Genomic DNA, 18,175 nt, shown 5'->3' with positions numbered 1-18,175 from the left:
TGAAATGTAATGTAATGTTTCACTGACTGGGCAAAATATGTATACATATATATATTTAAATAATCTTCATGAAGAAAGCAGTTTTGCCTCGAACAAGTGAGTGACACAAATGCAGTTCAAATGACTTTGAAAGCTCAGGCCATTGAGGTGAAATGTGAATAACTGGTGAATGAGATTTTTGAACTTGAATTCCACTCCATTTTTATTCATTCATATCTCTCTGTGTTGGGCAGGTGGGGCCTGTTGCCTTTGGTTTGCCTGACTGAGGTGTTGCTAATAGTCACCTGCTTCAAAACTGTAAAAAAGGAAAAGAGATCAGAAAACAGTGTAATAAAGCTCACATGGGATGAAAATCTCTCCAAAATATGAGAAAAGAAAAGGGAAAAGAAAGAAAATCCCAAACATATTTAAAGAATTCCAAACATATTTAAAGAACTGGTTGCTATGGCAACACCGGTTCCTCAGAGACCTTTTCTCATTCCTTGTTGTACATTCACATAACACAAAACCCAAAATAAACCGTGAAAGACCTAAAAGGAGAACACACACAAAAAAATAAGATTTTCACTCATGCTGCATTTCAGGGTAACATCTTTTGATATCTCCTTTGATTATCAGTCGTGTTGTTGGCCAATGCTGTTCGTGAAGCCATAAGGACCTGTATCATTTCGCCCCCTAGTGGCAATTCTCCAAAACGTCTTTGTGCTCCAGGACCATGAGTGCATCTTTGAAATGTTTCCCCCAGAAAACATGATCTCGTCTCAACAGATCCATCTAGTCGGTGTCAGGTTTGGCACACACTATCCAAGCAAAATAAAAGTGTAGACCATAACCTTGTGATGTTACAACAGTATTTTCCCATTTTAAACATTTTTATTTATTATATTTTTATATATAAATTATTTTTTTTAAAACACGAGAAGCAGATGCACAGGTCAGGATGAGGTGGTGTAACGCCAAGTTCATCACCACCCTCTTTACCCCCTCCTGGCAGCGTTTCTCTCTCTCTCTCTACATACACTGTTTATTTTTCAGTTTAAGAGTAGTCATCAGCAAGATGAAAAAAAAAAAAAACATTGGGTAAATTGTGTGATTTCCTTTTTTTTCCTTTCCTTTCTCTGTCGCCATGGAGAAAGGGCTCTCTGGGGCTCAGCTTTATGGGAGCAAAGTGCACCATGGTCACTCAGGGTTGTCGTCGTTCGAAGGAAAAAGAAACATGGCCGCCCTCCACGAGCCCCCCTTCTCTCACCACCACTACTTCTGCCCATTCTTAAATGTCGCTGGACATGTCGTCATGGTCTCCTGATGACAGGTCGCCATTGGCAGTGAGGGTGGTGTTGTCGTGGTGACCCGGGGGCATGAAGGCCAGGGCACAGGGGTAGAACTGGTGGCACGTCGCCCGGTACGACTCCACGGTCTTCTGCTGGTCTGAACCCAGACCACCGTCGCGCAGGGCCTGAAGCACCTCAGTACAGATCTGAGGACCCAGTTGGCACACAGACAGACACACACATGCGCACACACACACACACACACACATGCACACACACACACACACACACACAGACACAGACACACACACCACACAGACACACAGACACACACACACAGACCGAGATACACAAATGAGCAAAATGTCAAGCTAAGTTAGAGGATCCTTACAGTATCACTCCAGTATTGTTCAATTTTGCACAATAATTTAAAACTGTTCTGTATATTTCTGTTCCCAGGTGTGAAGCCCAAATGTATCCGTTATGTGGTCTTTGGCAGTATACCAACATTGCTTCATTGTTGCTTTAAAGTTGATGAGGAAATAGGCAAAATAGTTCCTAGTGTACCTGAACGCTCCTGCCAGTGAGAGACTCATCCAGACTGGTGGCTAACTCAGCAGCCATCTTCTCTGACGAGGGGTCCAGGTACACCATCATCTTAGCAGCTGGTGAATGTTGGAGTGTATTTCAATACATTAATAAATCAAGTAATACATGCATGAGTTCATGTTTGTTCATCATATCTGTATACTTTGTTTGATATCAAGAAATCATAAAAATCCAGAAATGACTCTTTGTCTATGACGCTAATCCGGTAAGAGTCAGCCTGAAAGTGGGATTAAAAATGTAATTTAAATGTCAGACAAGGCACGGAGACTAAAGAGAAAGGGAAAGGGAAAGCTCCCCACAATCAGGAAAATGATTTAGATGCTCGTGTGGCAGTGTTTTGTCTGGATATGTCCCGAAATGACAGTCTGCAATTCCTTTCGGAAACAGCATTATTTATTTTTTCATTTATGTCTAATAATAATGGAATACATCTCCTTCACACATGGCTAGATAATATGGAAAACCTTTATCTAAGAAAAGCCTGATCCCAAAACCAATGTGTGTGCGTGCGTGTGTGCTTACCTGCCACCCGGTGTGGTATCGAGTGGTTGTGTTTGCTCAGGCAGTTCTTGTTATAGCTCTGGGGGTCGTGCTCTCCGAACAGCCGGCCCGTCTCCTTATTCAGAACCGTCTTGACTGCCTCCGGAAGGTTCTTGCTACTGGACACTGAGAATGCAGAACATGGATTACAACTTAAGATGTGTAGTCACAGTGAGGAACAATCAGAAGACCAAAAGGATTTACTAATTTAATTATTATGCACTTTACACCATACATCCTTCATCCTACACTGTACATGGCTGAATTGTATTGTTTGTAATGTCTGTATATATTGTTTGTAATTATTGTTAATATGTGAAAGCTGCAAGATCCCAGAATTTCCCCACAGGATTAGTAAAGTATTTATCTATCTATCTATATATCTATCTAACATTCATCTTAAACCAGATGACAAAATATATCCCACCTACATTCAGACACTAAATCTCATTCTAACACCAACATTTTAACTGATCTACAGACGCTGATGGAGGAAGGATGCCAGCCATGTTGTACCTCCTTTGAAGAACCGAACCAGGCACTGGTGAAGCCAGGGGTCATCAGGGTCAATGGAGAAAGCTCTCTTCACAGACTGCAACATCAGCAGGTACTTTTCTACAGAAGAGCAAAGGGAGAGACAGAGCAGGGTTAACTACAAATTTAAAATAATAATAAACATAGTTGTGAAAAAATACATTTTGTTAACTGAAATAAAAATAATGATAGTTTTTAAAACCAGTAAAAGTAAATAAACAATGGAAGACAAACTACAAAGAAATACAATTGCGAGTAAAATCAGCGGTGCTTTCATTTTCCCCACTGGCCTGAAAGAAAAGGACCTAGAATGATGATGACAAAGTTTTGTAAACCATATTTGAGGTCATGCATTCCCTCATCCTACCCTTTCCAGCTTCTATAAAATCTCAAAGTACCTTAAAAACTAACAATAAACTAAATAAAACTAGTAATTTCCTCAAAATAGAAAGATTTATGCAATCGTTAAAAATAGCCAAACTGAATTCAAAAAGCCTAAATAAAGGACTAAAAATGACTAATGAAAATATCAAACTATAATAACGGAGAGAGAGAGAGAGAGAGAGAGAGAGAGAGAGAGAGAGAAGATGACCACTGGGAAAATAGATAACCAAACAGAAAAGGAGGGTGGTGGGAAAGGGACAAAAAAAGACTGGACCGAATCACGAACAAGGAACTTCTAATTGAACTCTGATGTGGAATCAGGCAACCTCCCTCTCACCTTTCCTGAAGTAGATCTCAAAGGCCAGCAGGTGTGTCTCAATCTTATCCTTCACCAAGTTCCTCAGGGGGCTGAGGAACTTCACCGCTTCCTCCAAAGGAGTCTCCACCTGCAGATGGAGCAGACGATGCTCAAGTGAGCAGGTATAAGCACTGTACACAGACAACGCAAGAAAGCAGACTGTCTCGGTCACATCGGGACGAAACACAACTTAGGCTTACGGTTGAGCAAGCTGCCTACTTTTGCATGACAAAAGCACACAACTAAACAAACATTCACACACACACACACCTCAGTACAGCAGGCAACCACACATACACAAACTCTATCTCACACACACAAACTCTATCTCACACACACACCTTGACCAGTTTATCAGGTATGAGCTCTTCTTTCGGCCCGCCAATCTCCTCATCATCCTCCTCTTTCCTCCTCTTCTGGTTCTTCAGCTGCTTCTCCTTCTCTGCGATCTTCTTCTCCTCCTCCAGCTGGGCCTTCTTCTGTGCGCGCCTCTGCTTGTTCTTCATCTTCTTCATCTCCTTGTCCGTCAGATTCCCTACACACACACACACACACACACACACACACACACACACACACACACACACACACACACACACACACACACACACACACACACACACACACACACACACAGAATGTGCTCACTCATTAATACAACAGCACAGATACTGAACTTTAGATCACTCAGACACTGCGCCAAACAAGTTCAGAAATACAGGGTCAAATACACATGCTTTGTATTGCTGTGTGTACCTCTACTGACATATATAATGTATTATTTCACTGGCTTTTTATGTATGGACTTCATCGCCATACATTTTACTATATAATTGTGATCTTCATATAAAGTAAACTTCTAGAACATTCCCCTCGTACCTGTCTCTGCCTGTGACTCCTTGTTGTCGTCGGTGAGGGGGTTGTCGTGGAGACTGAGGTAGATGTTGATGGCGGTGCGGGCAGCCTTGAAGTAGAAGGGGTGCATGCGCAGCACGTCCTCCAGCTTGAGCAGCTGCACGTACGAGCGCAGGGTCATCTTCCGCATGCAGTACGTGTGGAAGTCAAACTGGTCGTCCGTGATCTCCACAAAGTGCTGCACACAGAAAAAGAAATCGAAAGGGAGAGAGAGAGAGGAGCAAGAGAGGGAAGGGAGAGAGAGGAGCAGGAGAGGGAAGGGAGAGAGAGAGGAGCAGGAGAGGGACGGGAGAGAGAGAGAGGAGCAAGAGAGGGAAGGGAGAGAGAGAGGAGCAGGAGAGGGACGGGAGAGAGAGAGGAGCAAGAGAGGGAAGGGAGAGAGAGGAGCAGGAGAGGGACGGGAGAGAGAGAGAGGAGCAGGAGAGGGACGGGAGAGAGAGGAGCAGGAGAGGGACGGGAGAGAGAGGGAGCGAAAGAGCAAGAGAGAGAGAGGAAAGTGACAAAACGAAGGTGAGAAAACAGGTGATGCAGTAATGAGAAGACATATTGGAGAATAGAGAAAACAAGTAAGAAAACTGACATTTAGGACATTTCTTAAGTCTTGAGTTCAGACTCCGATCCCAAGTCGTAGCCAGAATAAATTGTTTGACATTTTAGGGCACACTTTGTATAACCTCACAATCTCATGTTATGGACCTTCACACTTTTAAAGCAAAACTGGGCTAAAAAAACAAACAAAACATAAAACCAAAGTCAGGCTCTTGCCGCAGAACAGCCACTGAACAGCACCCTAGGGATGCATCACTGATCGACTACTTCTGTCTACCACTGCAGTCTTTACTGAACTGCATCACAGTCCCAATATAACAGATGGCAAAAACAGCTAACTGTGCCCACGAGCCCACACATATGTAGTTCTGCCAAACGTCTGTCACAAAGTAACCATATTGTTCAGTTCAGGGAGCTTTATTGTCAGAGGATGTACTGTGTTTAGGACTGCTGTGAAGGGAAGGCGGACTCACTCTCTCAATCTCGTGGCATTTCTTCAGTGCATCTCCGTACTTGTTCATGCTCTGGTAGGCCAGTGCACACTCCGTCTGGAACCACATGCACTGCATCTCATTTAGGTTCTCCACCGCTGATGTGCCTTCCTGTAGGATGAAGACACACACACACACACACACACACACACACACACACACACACACACACACACACACACACACACACACAGGATCAAATAAGGCACACACATATGAACATGATCTACCACTTCAAAGTAAACATTTAAACAAACAAACACAATATATACCATCTGAAGTGAAAACATCACAGAGATCCCCCTCTGTCGGTCTCTCTCCCTGTCTTACACACTGCAGTTATAACCACATAACAGCAACATGTTGAGGGCTTCGGCCCTGTCTCACACTCACACACCAAACCACTCACGCGTACGCACCCGCGTGAACTTGGAGCACATCTCCTCGGCCTCTTTGACCATGCCTGCCTTCAGCATATACTTGGCACATTTGGAGTTGATGAAGCGGTCAGCGGTGTCCAGAGCCTGCGCCTCATCCATCCAGTGGGCCGCCTCACGGATGTTCCCAGCATGCTGAGGGAGAGAGGAGAGAGAGAGAGAGAGAGAGAGAGAGAGAGAGAGAGAGAGAGAGAGAGAGAGAGAGAGAGAGAGAGAGAGAGAGAGAGAGAGAGAGGGAGAGAGAGAGAGAGGGAGAGAGAGAGAGAGGGAGAGAGAGAGAGAGAGGGAGGGAGAGAGGGAGGGAGAGAGAGAGAGAGAGAGAGGGAGGGAGAGAGAGAGAGAGAGGGAGGGAGAGAGATAAGTAAACAAATAAAGACAGGTAAAACATACATAATTTGTACATACATGTTTGTCGCCACGCACACATGACCCCACACACACACATACAGCCGCGGAAAAAATTAAGAGACCACTTCAAAATGATCAGTTGGTTTTACTATTTATTGGTATGTGTTAAAGTAAAATGTACATTTTAGTTTTATTCTATAACCTACTGGCAACATTCCTACCAAATTTCAAATAAAAATATAGTCATTTAGATAATTTATTTGCAGAAAAATGACAATTGGTCAAAATAGCAAAAAAGATGCAGTGTCTTCAGATCTTGAATAATGCAAAGAAAACAAGCTCATATTCATTTTTAAACTACACAATACTAATGCTTTAACTTAGGAAGAGTTCAGAAATCAATATTTGGTGGAATAACCTTGATTTGAAATCACAACTTTCATGTGTCTTGGCATGCTCTCCACCAGTCTTTCACATTGCCGTTGGGTGACTTTATGCTACTCCTGGCGCAAGAATTCAAGCAGCTCGGCTTCTTTTCATGGCTTGTGACCATCCATCTTCGTCTTGATCACATTTCAGAGTTTTTTTAATTGGATTCAGGTCTCGAAATTGGGCTGGCCATGACAGGGTCCTGATCTGGTGATACTCCATCCACACCTTTACTGGCCTGGCTGTGTGGCATGGAGCATTGCCCTGCTGGAAAAAGCACTTCTCAGAGTTGGGGAACATTGTCAGAGCAAAAGGAAGCAAGTTTTTCTTCCGGGACAACGTTGTACTTTGCCTGGCTGAGGTTTGTAAAAGACCATAAGGATTGAACCAAAGCGGACTGGAGGGTCTCCTAGTTCGTCTTCTCTGATGAGTCCAATTTTCAGCTTTGCCCAACATATGGTCGTCTGATGGTTAGACGGAGACCTGGAGAGGCCTACAAGCCACAGAGTCTTGCACCTACTGTGAAATTGGACTCATCAGAGAAGACGAACTAGGAGACCCTCCAGTCGGCTTTGGTTCAATCCTTATGGTCTTTTACAAACCTCAGCCAGGCAAAGTACAACGTTGTCCCGGAAGAAAAACTTGCTTCCTTTTGCTCTGACAATGTTCCCCAACTCTGAGAAGTGTTTTTTCCAGCAGGGCAATGCTCCATGCCACACAGCCAGGCCAGTAAAGGTGTGGATGGAGTATCACCAGATCAGGACCCTGTCATGGCCAGCCCAATTTCGAGACCTGAATCCAATTAAAAAAACTCTGAAATGTGATCAAGAGGAAGATGGATGGTCACAAGCCATGAAAAGAAGCCGAGCTGCTTGAATTCTTGCGCCAGGAGTAGCATAAAGTCACCCAACGGCAATGTGAAAGACTGGTGGAGAGCATGCCAAGACACATGAAAGTTGTGATTTTAAATCAAGGTTATTCCACCAAATATTGATTTCTGAACTCTTCCTAAGTTAAAGCATTAGTATTGTGTAGTTTAAAAATGAATATGAGCTTGTTTTCTTTGAATTATTCGAGATCTGAAGACACTGCATCTTTTCTGCTATTTTGACCAATTGTCATTTTTCTGCAAATAAATGATCTAAATGACAATATTTTTATTTGAAATTTGGTAGGAATGTTGCCAGTAGGTTATAGAATAAAACTAAAATGTACATTTTACTTTAACACATACCAATAAATAGTAAAACCAGAGAAACTGATAATTTTGAAGTGGTCTCTTAATTTTTTCCGCGGCTGTATATTTTGCATATCTTGAATCAAAATGAGATAGATGGAGTGTGTGCACGTGTATGGATGTGGATGTGCATGCTCTACCTTAAAACTAATTTCTTCAAGACAGCTTATGGACTGACTGACTGACTTTTATTTTTCTTATTTTTATTTATTTCTATGTGATCATTGTAATTCTAACAACCTGTTTGTGAAGTGACCTTGGGTGTCATGAAAGGCGCTTTAAATAAAATGTATTATTATTATTATTATTACTACCTTATATATTTTGGCCTTGATAACGAAGAGCTCGATGAGTGTGGGCGTGCTGTCGATGGCGGCGTTGATGTACTCCAGGGCCTCACTGGTCTGGCCCACGTAGTCAAAGTGCTGCGCCAGGAAGAACTGGACCCACAGGAGGGTGGTGGGCGGCTCCTCTCTACCGTTATCTACCACAGACATAGAACAAGATCTATTAATACAGTTATCTACCACAGACATAGAACAAGATCTATTAATACAGTTATCTACCACAGACACATAACAAGATCTATTAATACTCTACCACAGACATATAACAAGATCTATTTATACAGTTATCTACCACAGACATATAACAAGATCTATTAATACAGTTATCTACCACAGACATATAATAACAAGATCTATTAATACTCTACCACAGACATATAACAAGATCTATTTATACAGTTATCTACCACAGACATATAACAAGATCTATTAATACTCTACCACAGACATATAACAAGATCTATTTATACAGTTATCTACCACAGACATATAACAAGATCTATTAATACAGTTATCTACCACAGACATATAACAAGATCTATTTATACAGTTATCTACCACAGACATATAACAAGATCTATTAATACAGTTATCTACCACAGACATATAACAAGATCTATTAATACAGTTATCTACCACAGACATATAACAAGATCTATTAATACAGTTATCTACCACAGACATATAACAAGATCTATTAATACAGTTATCTACCACAGACATATAACAAGATCTATTAATACTCTACCACAGACATATAACAAGATCTATTTATACAGACTCTCTACTGCTATCTACCACAGACATATAACAAGATCTATTAATACACACACACCCTCCCATTAACAAACACACAGTCTATCAACACACAAACACTCTTTACATACACACAGTCTATTAATACAAAAATATAAAAAATAAAACACACACACCATCAACACAACCTCCTCACTAGCAAACAGTCTATCAACACACAAACCCTGTCTTTAGACACTCACACACAAAGAAAAACATGCTCACACACCATCAACACCCAAGCTTAAACACACACACAAGTCACTGTACATACTCACACACACAAACAAAAACAATGCACACAAACAATATCAACACTCACCATTCTGGCTGAACATTCTGCTGCTCTTTAGAGAAGTTTCATATCCTACTACCAGCTCTTCAATGACTGACACCTGAGATTGAAGGCAAAAATAAACACGTTTTGAATGAGGTGGTGCATCTCCCTCTTTTCTGGATCATGGTTATCTTTTGTTCTTGTCTCTCCCGCACCTTTTCCTTGTCATGATAGAGGGATTTGAGTGTAGTGAAGACTGGAGGGCAACCCTTGCTGAAGTTCATGCGGAGATATTTGTCCAGGCACTCACAGAACTTCTCACCTGAGGATGGAACACACATCCACAAAGGTTGGAGGTCCACACAAACAGACACACACAGACACACCTTTCTGCTGACAAATATGTAAAGGTATATACAGTCCAAGTGCACATTATTTTGTAGCCTAAGCACGGACACATATGTGCTTAAATACACATGCAGACATAAAATCTTTTTTTCCTTTGTGGTCTACCACATTAACAGAGTTGGGCACAATGCCACAGAGCTTTGTCTCACAGCATTGACCCCCCCCCCGCCCACACACACACACACACACACACACACACACACACCTGTCAGGAAGCTAAGTGGCAATCTCCTGGGAACGAGGCCTTTAGGGTATTTCACCCATGCGTCCTCATAGATCTTCAACTTATCTTCTGCATTCGCTGTGGAGACACACACAGACACAGTACACACAAACAGGAAGTCTGATGAGTGCTACAGCAAAGAGAACTGACAGAAAATCTACAATGTATACAAAGTATTCAAAGAATGCTTACAAAATTTGCTGGCATGTGTGTAAGTGTTTTGTATCTAAGTGTTAGCAATCTGGACGGATGTGTGTGTGTGTGTGTGTGTGTGTGTGTGTGTGTGTACCAGGATTCAGTGCTTTCTCAAGGCCCTGGTAGTAGCTCCAGTTCTCAGGGTTCCTCTCTTGTAGCTGGGAGTAAACCTCCGATGCCTCCTCTGTCCGCTCCAACTTCAGCAGCAACTCCCCTGTAGAGCACACACACACACACACACACACACACACACACACACACACACACACACACACACACATTAAACAATTAAAAATGCATCTGAGATAAAGTGCCAACACAACAGAAATCCATATAACACCCACATACACACCCCCCACACTCATCACAGATGTATCCTTCCACACTATGGAGCGGATTACGTGCCACCTTAAAATACAAAACACACACAAACTTTGAAATGGCTGAATACAATCGCCTTTACATTTAGTTTGACACTGCGCAGCTATTTACTGTGTGACACGAAGAGAACGTGCCACAATGAAAAGCGAAATCATCATGAACCATACAAAGACTGTTTATCAAAATTAAACATGAAAAGTCAATGGATTATTGATCCCCCACGGGTAGGCGCTTGGCGACCTCAATCACACCCCCCATTTGCCAGAGGAGTGTTATCGGACAGTAATTAGACAGTTATAGATTTCCTGGTGGCACGATTTCAGCATGTACTTTTCCAAGAAGAAAACAAGCCAGTAGCGCGTTAGGATAAAAGCAAAGACCCTTATTCCATGTTGGTGCACAAAATGTAATCCACTGTTATTCTGGTTGGTAGGTGAAAAAGCTGCAAATCAATGAAAATGATGATTTTGCTTTTCATTGTGTCTTTTATGCATTGTATTTCCACATGGCACGGTCTCTTCATGCTGCTCACTTCAAAACAATATGTTGATGCGATCATCCGCCCCCTGTATTTGCATTTTAAGGTGACACAAAATCTACTCCACTCCATACAGACAGGCATCAGACAGTTAAATTAAAAAAATATTACTCATACACACCTCTGGTCTCCTCCACTGCCAGTTTGTCACAGATCTGTTTCTCGTAGGTACTGAGGTGGTCCAGAGCCTCTTTGAAGAGGCCCGCTTCCCTCAGCACCTGGTTCTGATAGAGCAACAGCTCACTATACTCATAATCCACCTTATCAGGAGAAGTCTGCAAAACAAACACACACAAAAATTGTAAATAGTATGTACTGAAATAGCTCATTCCTCAAGATCAGTACCAGCTTTCTCCTGTCATATAAGAATATTAAAGGATATCTGTATCCCTTTGCTACAAACTCCTGTGGTAAAAAGCATGATGAATGAATGGCTTGCACGCATGCAGAGCAAGGGGTGTGTAGGCTCTGGCGTGAGGGTTGGTCGGTCCTGAATACTAGTCTGTGCTTGTTTCTCTAAGATGAGAGGTTATTTCAGACCGTGTGTGTCTCTCCAAGTTCGCCTGTGTATATGTGTCTGTCAGGGGGGATATTATTTTAGTGCATGCATATGTGTGTATGTTTCTATTTCTAGTTGGTCTCTTAGTGTGAGTGTGTGTGCGCGTATGTGTGTGTGCGCGCGCGCGTGTGTGTGTGTGTGTGTGTGTGTGTGTGAGAGAATGGAACTGGCGTACTTGCTGTGTCCTGCGGAACTCCTCAACGATCTTTGAGGCCATCTCGTAGTCCTCCAGCAGGTGGTAGGCGATGGCGTAGCCGATCCATGAGGCCCTCTGGGCCGGCCGCAGCTGTAGCAGCTGGTACCGTGTCTCCTGTGGCAACAAGGAACAGAGGACGGGGAGAAAGAGAGAGGTGGGTGGGGGTGGGGGGAACAAGAGTGAATATGCAAATAAGACAAAAAACAGGTCATATCAAATTAATCCCTGTATTCATTCTGCAAAATCACAAACAAACACATAATATACAACAGGCATCAAAACTCAGTTAGAGAAACCTAGGAGGACCCACACTCATGTGTACATACACACCAGGATATCACACACACACACACACACACACACACACACACACACACACAGTTTCTCTTACCCTGTAGCCCTCCAGGTCTCTCATTTGGATCTGCAACAGTGACAGGTCTCGGAGGATCTGCAGGTTGTCTTTGTCCCACTTGAGGGCGTTCCTGTAGCACTTGATGGCTTCGTCATACTTCTTATCCGAACGCTGGAGCAGGCCATACACATGCCAGCCTGGGAGGAAGCGGTCAAGGGAAGAAACCCCACGTCCTAGAACCTCCCCACTGCCTAAACTCTTACTGCTGATTCTAGCTGGCATTTCATTCCCACACCCACATATAAATGACTTGGTTCCAAACAGCTATAGGGGGAAATAGAAGACACTCAATTAAGAGTAACTTAATTCTTTTAGTGGGGTTTCATAAGTCTAGTATCCATCTAGTATGGTGGTACACAGTGATGAAAGATAATATTATGCAGTACCCCTGTACAAAAGACACTAAGCCCACAGACATACCGATACAGAAAAGAAATCCTATTGGCACTGGCAGTCACTCATATTCTTCTCGCTCACTCTCGCTCTCTCTCCCAGAGGGCTTACAAAAGGTAAAGGTCTGGTATTTAGAAGCCACTTATACAAAGCGACTTACAAAGACATCCTGCAGTGGCTGGTGAAAGACTAGCAGAAGTGGTGAAGGATACAGACATGGCTCTTTAGGTCATTGCGGAGTCCTCGTCTGACAAGTTCATATGCATCCTCCTTCTTTCCCAAACAATTCAGGGTCAGTCCCTTCATCGCTTGGGTCTCTGTTGATAGCAGATGGAAAGAGGAGAAAGAGCAGGAGACCGATATATAGACAAACAGAGGGATGGTTAGATGAGGTGCATGCAACATATCAGACAGGCCAAGTATTGCTAGACGAAGAGAACTTGTTGCCCTACCTCCATGCTCTGCAAACTTCGGATTGGTCAGGATCTGTTTGCAAAATTTGAGGCCGTTCCTGTATTGCTTGTGTTCGTAGCATCTCTACAGGGAAGACACAACAGCAATGGTGAGAGGTGCAGGTGGCTGCCAGACTGTCATGTGGAAAAGCACTTGGGGTCTATATTTGTATGACTTGCATGCAGTGGTGTCGGGCGTCAATATCATTAACATGCAGTGGAATCAAAGAACAGTAGTAGTGGGTAAGGGAGTGAAAGAGGAATGAGAGGTTTAAGTACTGACAGAGAACGCCATCAATTACTACGGCAGTGGTTCTATTATTTATTTTTATTTCCCCCCAGCTGTCTCAGAGTAGTAACGCAGAGTACTTAAAATGTCGAACAATATTCAGGATACACAATGCTGAAATACTGGATAGTGACCAAGTACCCCTGCATGGGTATCCAATAAAGTGCCTGCCAACTCTACCCACAACACTAATGTGCAGGAATGTCCCCTGAAATAGTAAGTGCATAGCACAACCTTAGCCAGTACGGCATTAGCCAGTGCCTCCGACACATTAGACTGCAAAACACCTCTGGCCAGGCAAATGTCATGATAAGAAACACACAAGTTTATCCAGTTGGCTTGGCTCTAATGCATCCCTGGTATGCCTTAGTTAGATAATAATTAAAGGTCACATGGTCAGCTGATAATGCACAATGCATTCTTCAACAATAGAGAACTCAAATAAACTTCCAAGTCTCTGATATCCCTCACATTCATTACAGCTAGTACTTTAAATAATTAAATACAGCTGAGCTGAAATGTAATGTCAATCTCTAACATCGGCACAACCGCCCAGACAGCTAGCAGTAGCTTTCTATGAACTGTCCGCTTTGTGGCCAACATCTTTTACCGATATCTCACAGGCTTCACTTCACTGCATGGAGTAACAGACACATTTCCGAGGGAAAGTGAGTCGATCAGAGTCAATAATCACATATGTCCACAGCCAACATCAGTAAAAACTGAAAGAGAGAGTGCGAAGTCATTCATGACAAACTACACATTTCAACGTTTGCAACCCAGCGGGTGATCGGTCTGATTACTTATCACGCAAACTTCCGTTGCCAGGTTAACATCATGCTGCCCTCAAATGACAGCTAAAACAGGAAACTCACAAACAGTTTCGTACTTATGTCTACAACATTATGCTAAATGAACTCTACCCGCAAGACGAATGAAGCATAAGCAAAAACAGCCACAAATGCATGCCTTCATAAAGTCACACCACGTTAGCGTTAGCTTACCTCCAGTTCCTAACTTCATTCATAGAGAAAAAATACTGGCAGGTCAGCATAATTGCCCACTTTAACATCTACACAGCCAACCAACATAAGCCATCTTTAAAGAAGTGAAATAGATTGGCTCATGCACTATCGCTGAATTCCGATGTTGGTTAAGGTGGTATGCAGTAAAGTTTGCATTAGTTTTGCATGGGTATGGCGCTCGCAGGTGCCAATCTGGTCCTCGACACACTGTCAGTTAGTTAACATTACTTCAACAGAATAACCCAGTTATTGGTAATGTATTGATGGGAGACGTGCCATTTTAGTCCTGATCAACTTCACGCTCGATAGCTTGACATTTACCACTAGCTAGCTGAATAAACCGAAGTGTCAACCAGCACAATTGTATTTGAGGATGGCTTGCTACCTAGCTTGCTAGCAACCTGATTCACAGTGAAACTCCCTTAATCAATGATGAGGGTGATGGTGTGCAAAAAGCATGGCACATTGACTGGTCAGTAAACGTAGACAGCAAGGTAAGTTCTGACCATAGAAGCCAAAATTGCGATTGACACATGCACCTAACCAACCTAGCTTGCTACCACCAAACCAGGGCTAACGTTAGTTTGAGAACCACTCACCAATATTCTCTTAAAGAGAGCGTTCTCTTTAGGCGGTAGGGTGATCGAGGGCATTGTTCAGGTTTAGCTTGCCAACACACTGCACTCTGTGAATCAACACATCAATCAAGATCGTAAAACCCCAATTCTATGTCTCCTTTCGGGCTGTTCCGTGAGTCCAGGACGCGGACTAGTATCTCCCTCACTCGGGCTCCAATGCCTCACGTGGTGACAGCAGGCCCCCTTCAGATCCAAGATGTCCGCTCACCTTCTCCTCCGGGTCAATGTTCTCAATGCGCATGCGTGGATAGAAAACGAGTATGTATTTAATAATGTCACACAGCCCTCTAAAAGCCTCTTATCAAGAACCCCAAAGTGTGTTCAAAAGATCATTCAGTCCCTTTTAATCTAACTTCACAATACCGGAGCCTGTGCGCTTAGTGGTAGGCTAAATCAAGATAGATCTATTGATATTAAGTTAAGTAACAGACTGTAGTTAGAAGGGTGATGCTCTCAAACTGCACCTTCAGAAAAACGATATACCACCGGTACAGTGGCGGGTTATCTAACTAACAATGGACGGGGAACTCATTATAACCTCTCTGTTGTAAATGCTGAAGTGATGTCAATTTGTGTTTGGTTTAGGAAATACATCGTTGTTGGCCTTATATAAAATTGTGGAAGGAGAAATTAAGTGACACTGTTTTAAAGGCATGAGGGGTTATAGCATCTCAAGGCTGTGTATAAACGGAGGGAGTTAGGACGTCCATATTTATGAACGGCATTTTAAAACACCTCTCTTGTTTCACCATCGGTTGCTCTGAGTTCATTAGGTCTCTAATACCAGTGAGTAGAATCGATTGTAGAGGAATCGAGCAACGCCGTTTTAGTGAGTCCTTGTAAAGTGTGGACATGTCTTTGAATCGGCTATTACTGCGAACGGCAACAGTCAGTAGGAGTAAGTAAAGATGCTCAACTGTGGTGAATTTGTTTTAATGTTGGTTACAGCTCAAGAAAGAACTTCACTAAATGAATAGCAAAGCTGTAGACTGTTAACATTATGTATGTTGTCCTAGCGCCTGACCTTAGCTTAGCACTGACAGTTCGCTAGCTAACAGTTGCCCAGCAAATCTCTTCCAACTCTAAAGGGTGACTTAATATTTGATAACGTGTAGAACACTGATCATAGTGCATCTGTTTCTTTACTTTGTTTAAGGGCCACACCTTATGAACCCAGCTAACACGGAGAAAATACTAGCTAATGGGTCAGGTTGCAAAGGCAGACTAACGTTAGACAGCTAGCTACCTCTTTGCGTTGAAACATATTAGCGTTCGCCGAAGTGGTAGATACATTCACCTAACTAGATGTTAGTTACCTGTTGGTTAATAAGAGAGTAAAATCTCAGACAACGAGTGTTGATGCCTCTCTTCGGATAATTTCTATAGGAAGTGTTTGTTGAATGTTATAACCCACTTCTTGGACGTTGCAACTTAGTTACTATGCTGGTTAAGTCGGGACGTGCTCTTTAGTTGGCAAAAATGTACATTGCCAGTCATTTGTGTTAAGAGAGAGAATGTGCAGACCTGAGAGACAACACTGTTGAAAGTCGGAGGATGAAAATGAACTGAAATGAAGTATAACTTATCTATTGCAGCTGCTACCAGATCTGCCTTTACTGCCTCTAAGCGGGACACAGCGAATCCCAACTGGTTTCGAGTGGGGCTTGCATTTGCAACCTCTGGAGTCCTCTGGGGCATGGTAACGATACACCAATTCTAAACAATGTATTAAATTACAAAATTAAAAGAAAAATTCACATAAGTTTATCATTACCACTGCCTAAGATGGTGCTGGTGAACTTACTTTCCTGCTCTCTCTCTTCCAGCTTTTGAGACAGCACAGTGCGGATGTGCGGGAGCACAAAGCTTTCCATGGAATAGAATGATCTGTCCTGTAAATGTAAGTCTTCAATTAGCCATAATCTGATTTAGAACTGGCCACTTGTACATACATTGCATCGACTTGGATGCATCATTGACTGATCGGTCCTTTTCTGGATTGGCCACCAACCTGTCTTGATTGGGGGAAGTACAACATTTGCATAATTCCACATCATATAGCACCCTAAAATGACCATAGATAAGAGTATCTATGATTGCAGCATTACTTTGTTAACTGTAGTAGACACAGTAATACTTGCAGAACTTAGCTGTTTGAGAAGAAAAATGAATATAACACCTGGCTTCAAAGCAGTCCTCAGAGTCCTTCCCCTTGTGCAGGCACTTCATGAGTTTTTGTTGTTGTTGTTTGTGGTTTATTTGATTGCTTTATTTCTGTGTCATCTCCAAGTCTGAAGTTCTTGAGAGTGATTTTTTTTTTTTTTTTTAAACCTGCTCGATACTAAATTCATAGCTGCTGACATGTGAGGAGAATAAGACGGATTGTGAATTGAATTTAGGGTTTTAAAAGCTTTCTTGGCTTGCTGAGTAAATGTGGGATGGTTAGATGTAGTATGGACTGGATGGCGAGCTAGTCCATTGTAAACTCATTATGTTTTACCACCCAGACACCAGAACTTTAAACGGAATAGCATGGAAAAGAAATTGGTGTCTTTGGCCTTATTTATTCAATTAAGCTTGTATGGTTGATATTTGAAGAAATACAGAGAAAAACAGTTACAGGACTTAAATTGTGAAATAGGCTGTACTTTGGCTGGCAGTGTTTTGATTTGCCTTTCATATTTAACAACTCCCACATTCCATAAAATGACTTCATCAATTTAACGTATTATTCAATTCAATGGAATCGTTAGTCCTATGCTGAGCAAAAGCGTAAATGGACAATATTTATATTTACCCTTTTTTCTTTCTTTCTCTGTCAACAGCACATGCTATGGGAACACCTGGTTGATCAAAGTGTTCCATGTTTTTGGTGGACTCCTGAGTGGACCTTACCCTGAACTGTGTATTGCGATGATGTGAAAATATGAATGACTGTAAATCAA

The 18,175-nt window shown here is 42.4% G+C and overlaps 1 protein-coding gene across 1 annotated transcript; it reads right to left on the bottom strand.

Annotated features, from left to right (window-relative positions):
- Positions 1–175: 175 nt before the first annotated feature.
- Positions 176–15,420, bottom strand: LOC308367476 (N-alpha-acetyltransferase 15, NatA auxiliary subunit-like). The gene is made up of 20 exons (XM_080841397.1): positions 15,192–15,420; positions 13,279–13,363; positions 13,039–13,143; positions 12,413–12,570; positions 12,001–12,135; positions 11,388–11,541; positions 10,442–10,561; positions 10,135–10,230; positions 9,737–9,843; positions 9,567–9,639; positions 8,417–8,586; positions 6,071–6,223; positions 5,634–5,762; positions 4,576–4,789; positions 4,038–4,231; positions 3,676–3,784; positions 2,937–3,035; positions 2,403–2,546; positions 1,839–1,936; positions 176–1,477 (listed from the first exon to the last, which is right to left on the bottom strand). Exons 1-20 carry the CDS (start codon positions 15,243–15,245, stop codon positions 1,271–1,273), a joined length of 2,604 nt encoding a protein of 867 aa, XP_080697523.1. The 5' UTR covers positions 15,246–15,420; the 3' UTR covers positions 176–1,270.
- Between the last annotated feature and the right edge of the window lie 2,755 nt (positions 15,421–18,175).

This window comes from Sprattus sprattus, assembly GCF_963457725.1.
Source record: "Sprattus sprattus genome assembly, chromosome: 6".
Lineage (NCBI taxonomy): Eukaryota > Metazoa > Chordata > Actinopteri > Clupeiformes > Clupeidae > Sprattus > Sprattus sprattus.
Note: the sequence above shows the minus strand (reverse complement) of the source record. Positions and strands in the feature narration are given on the sequence as shown.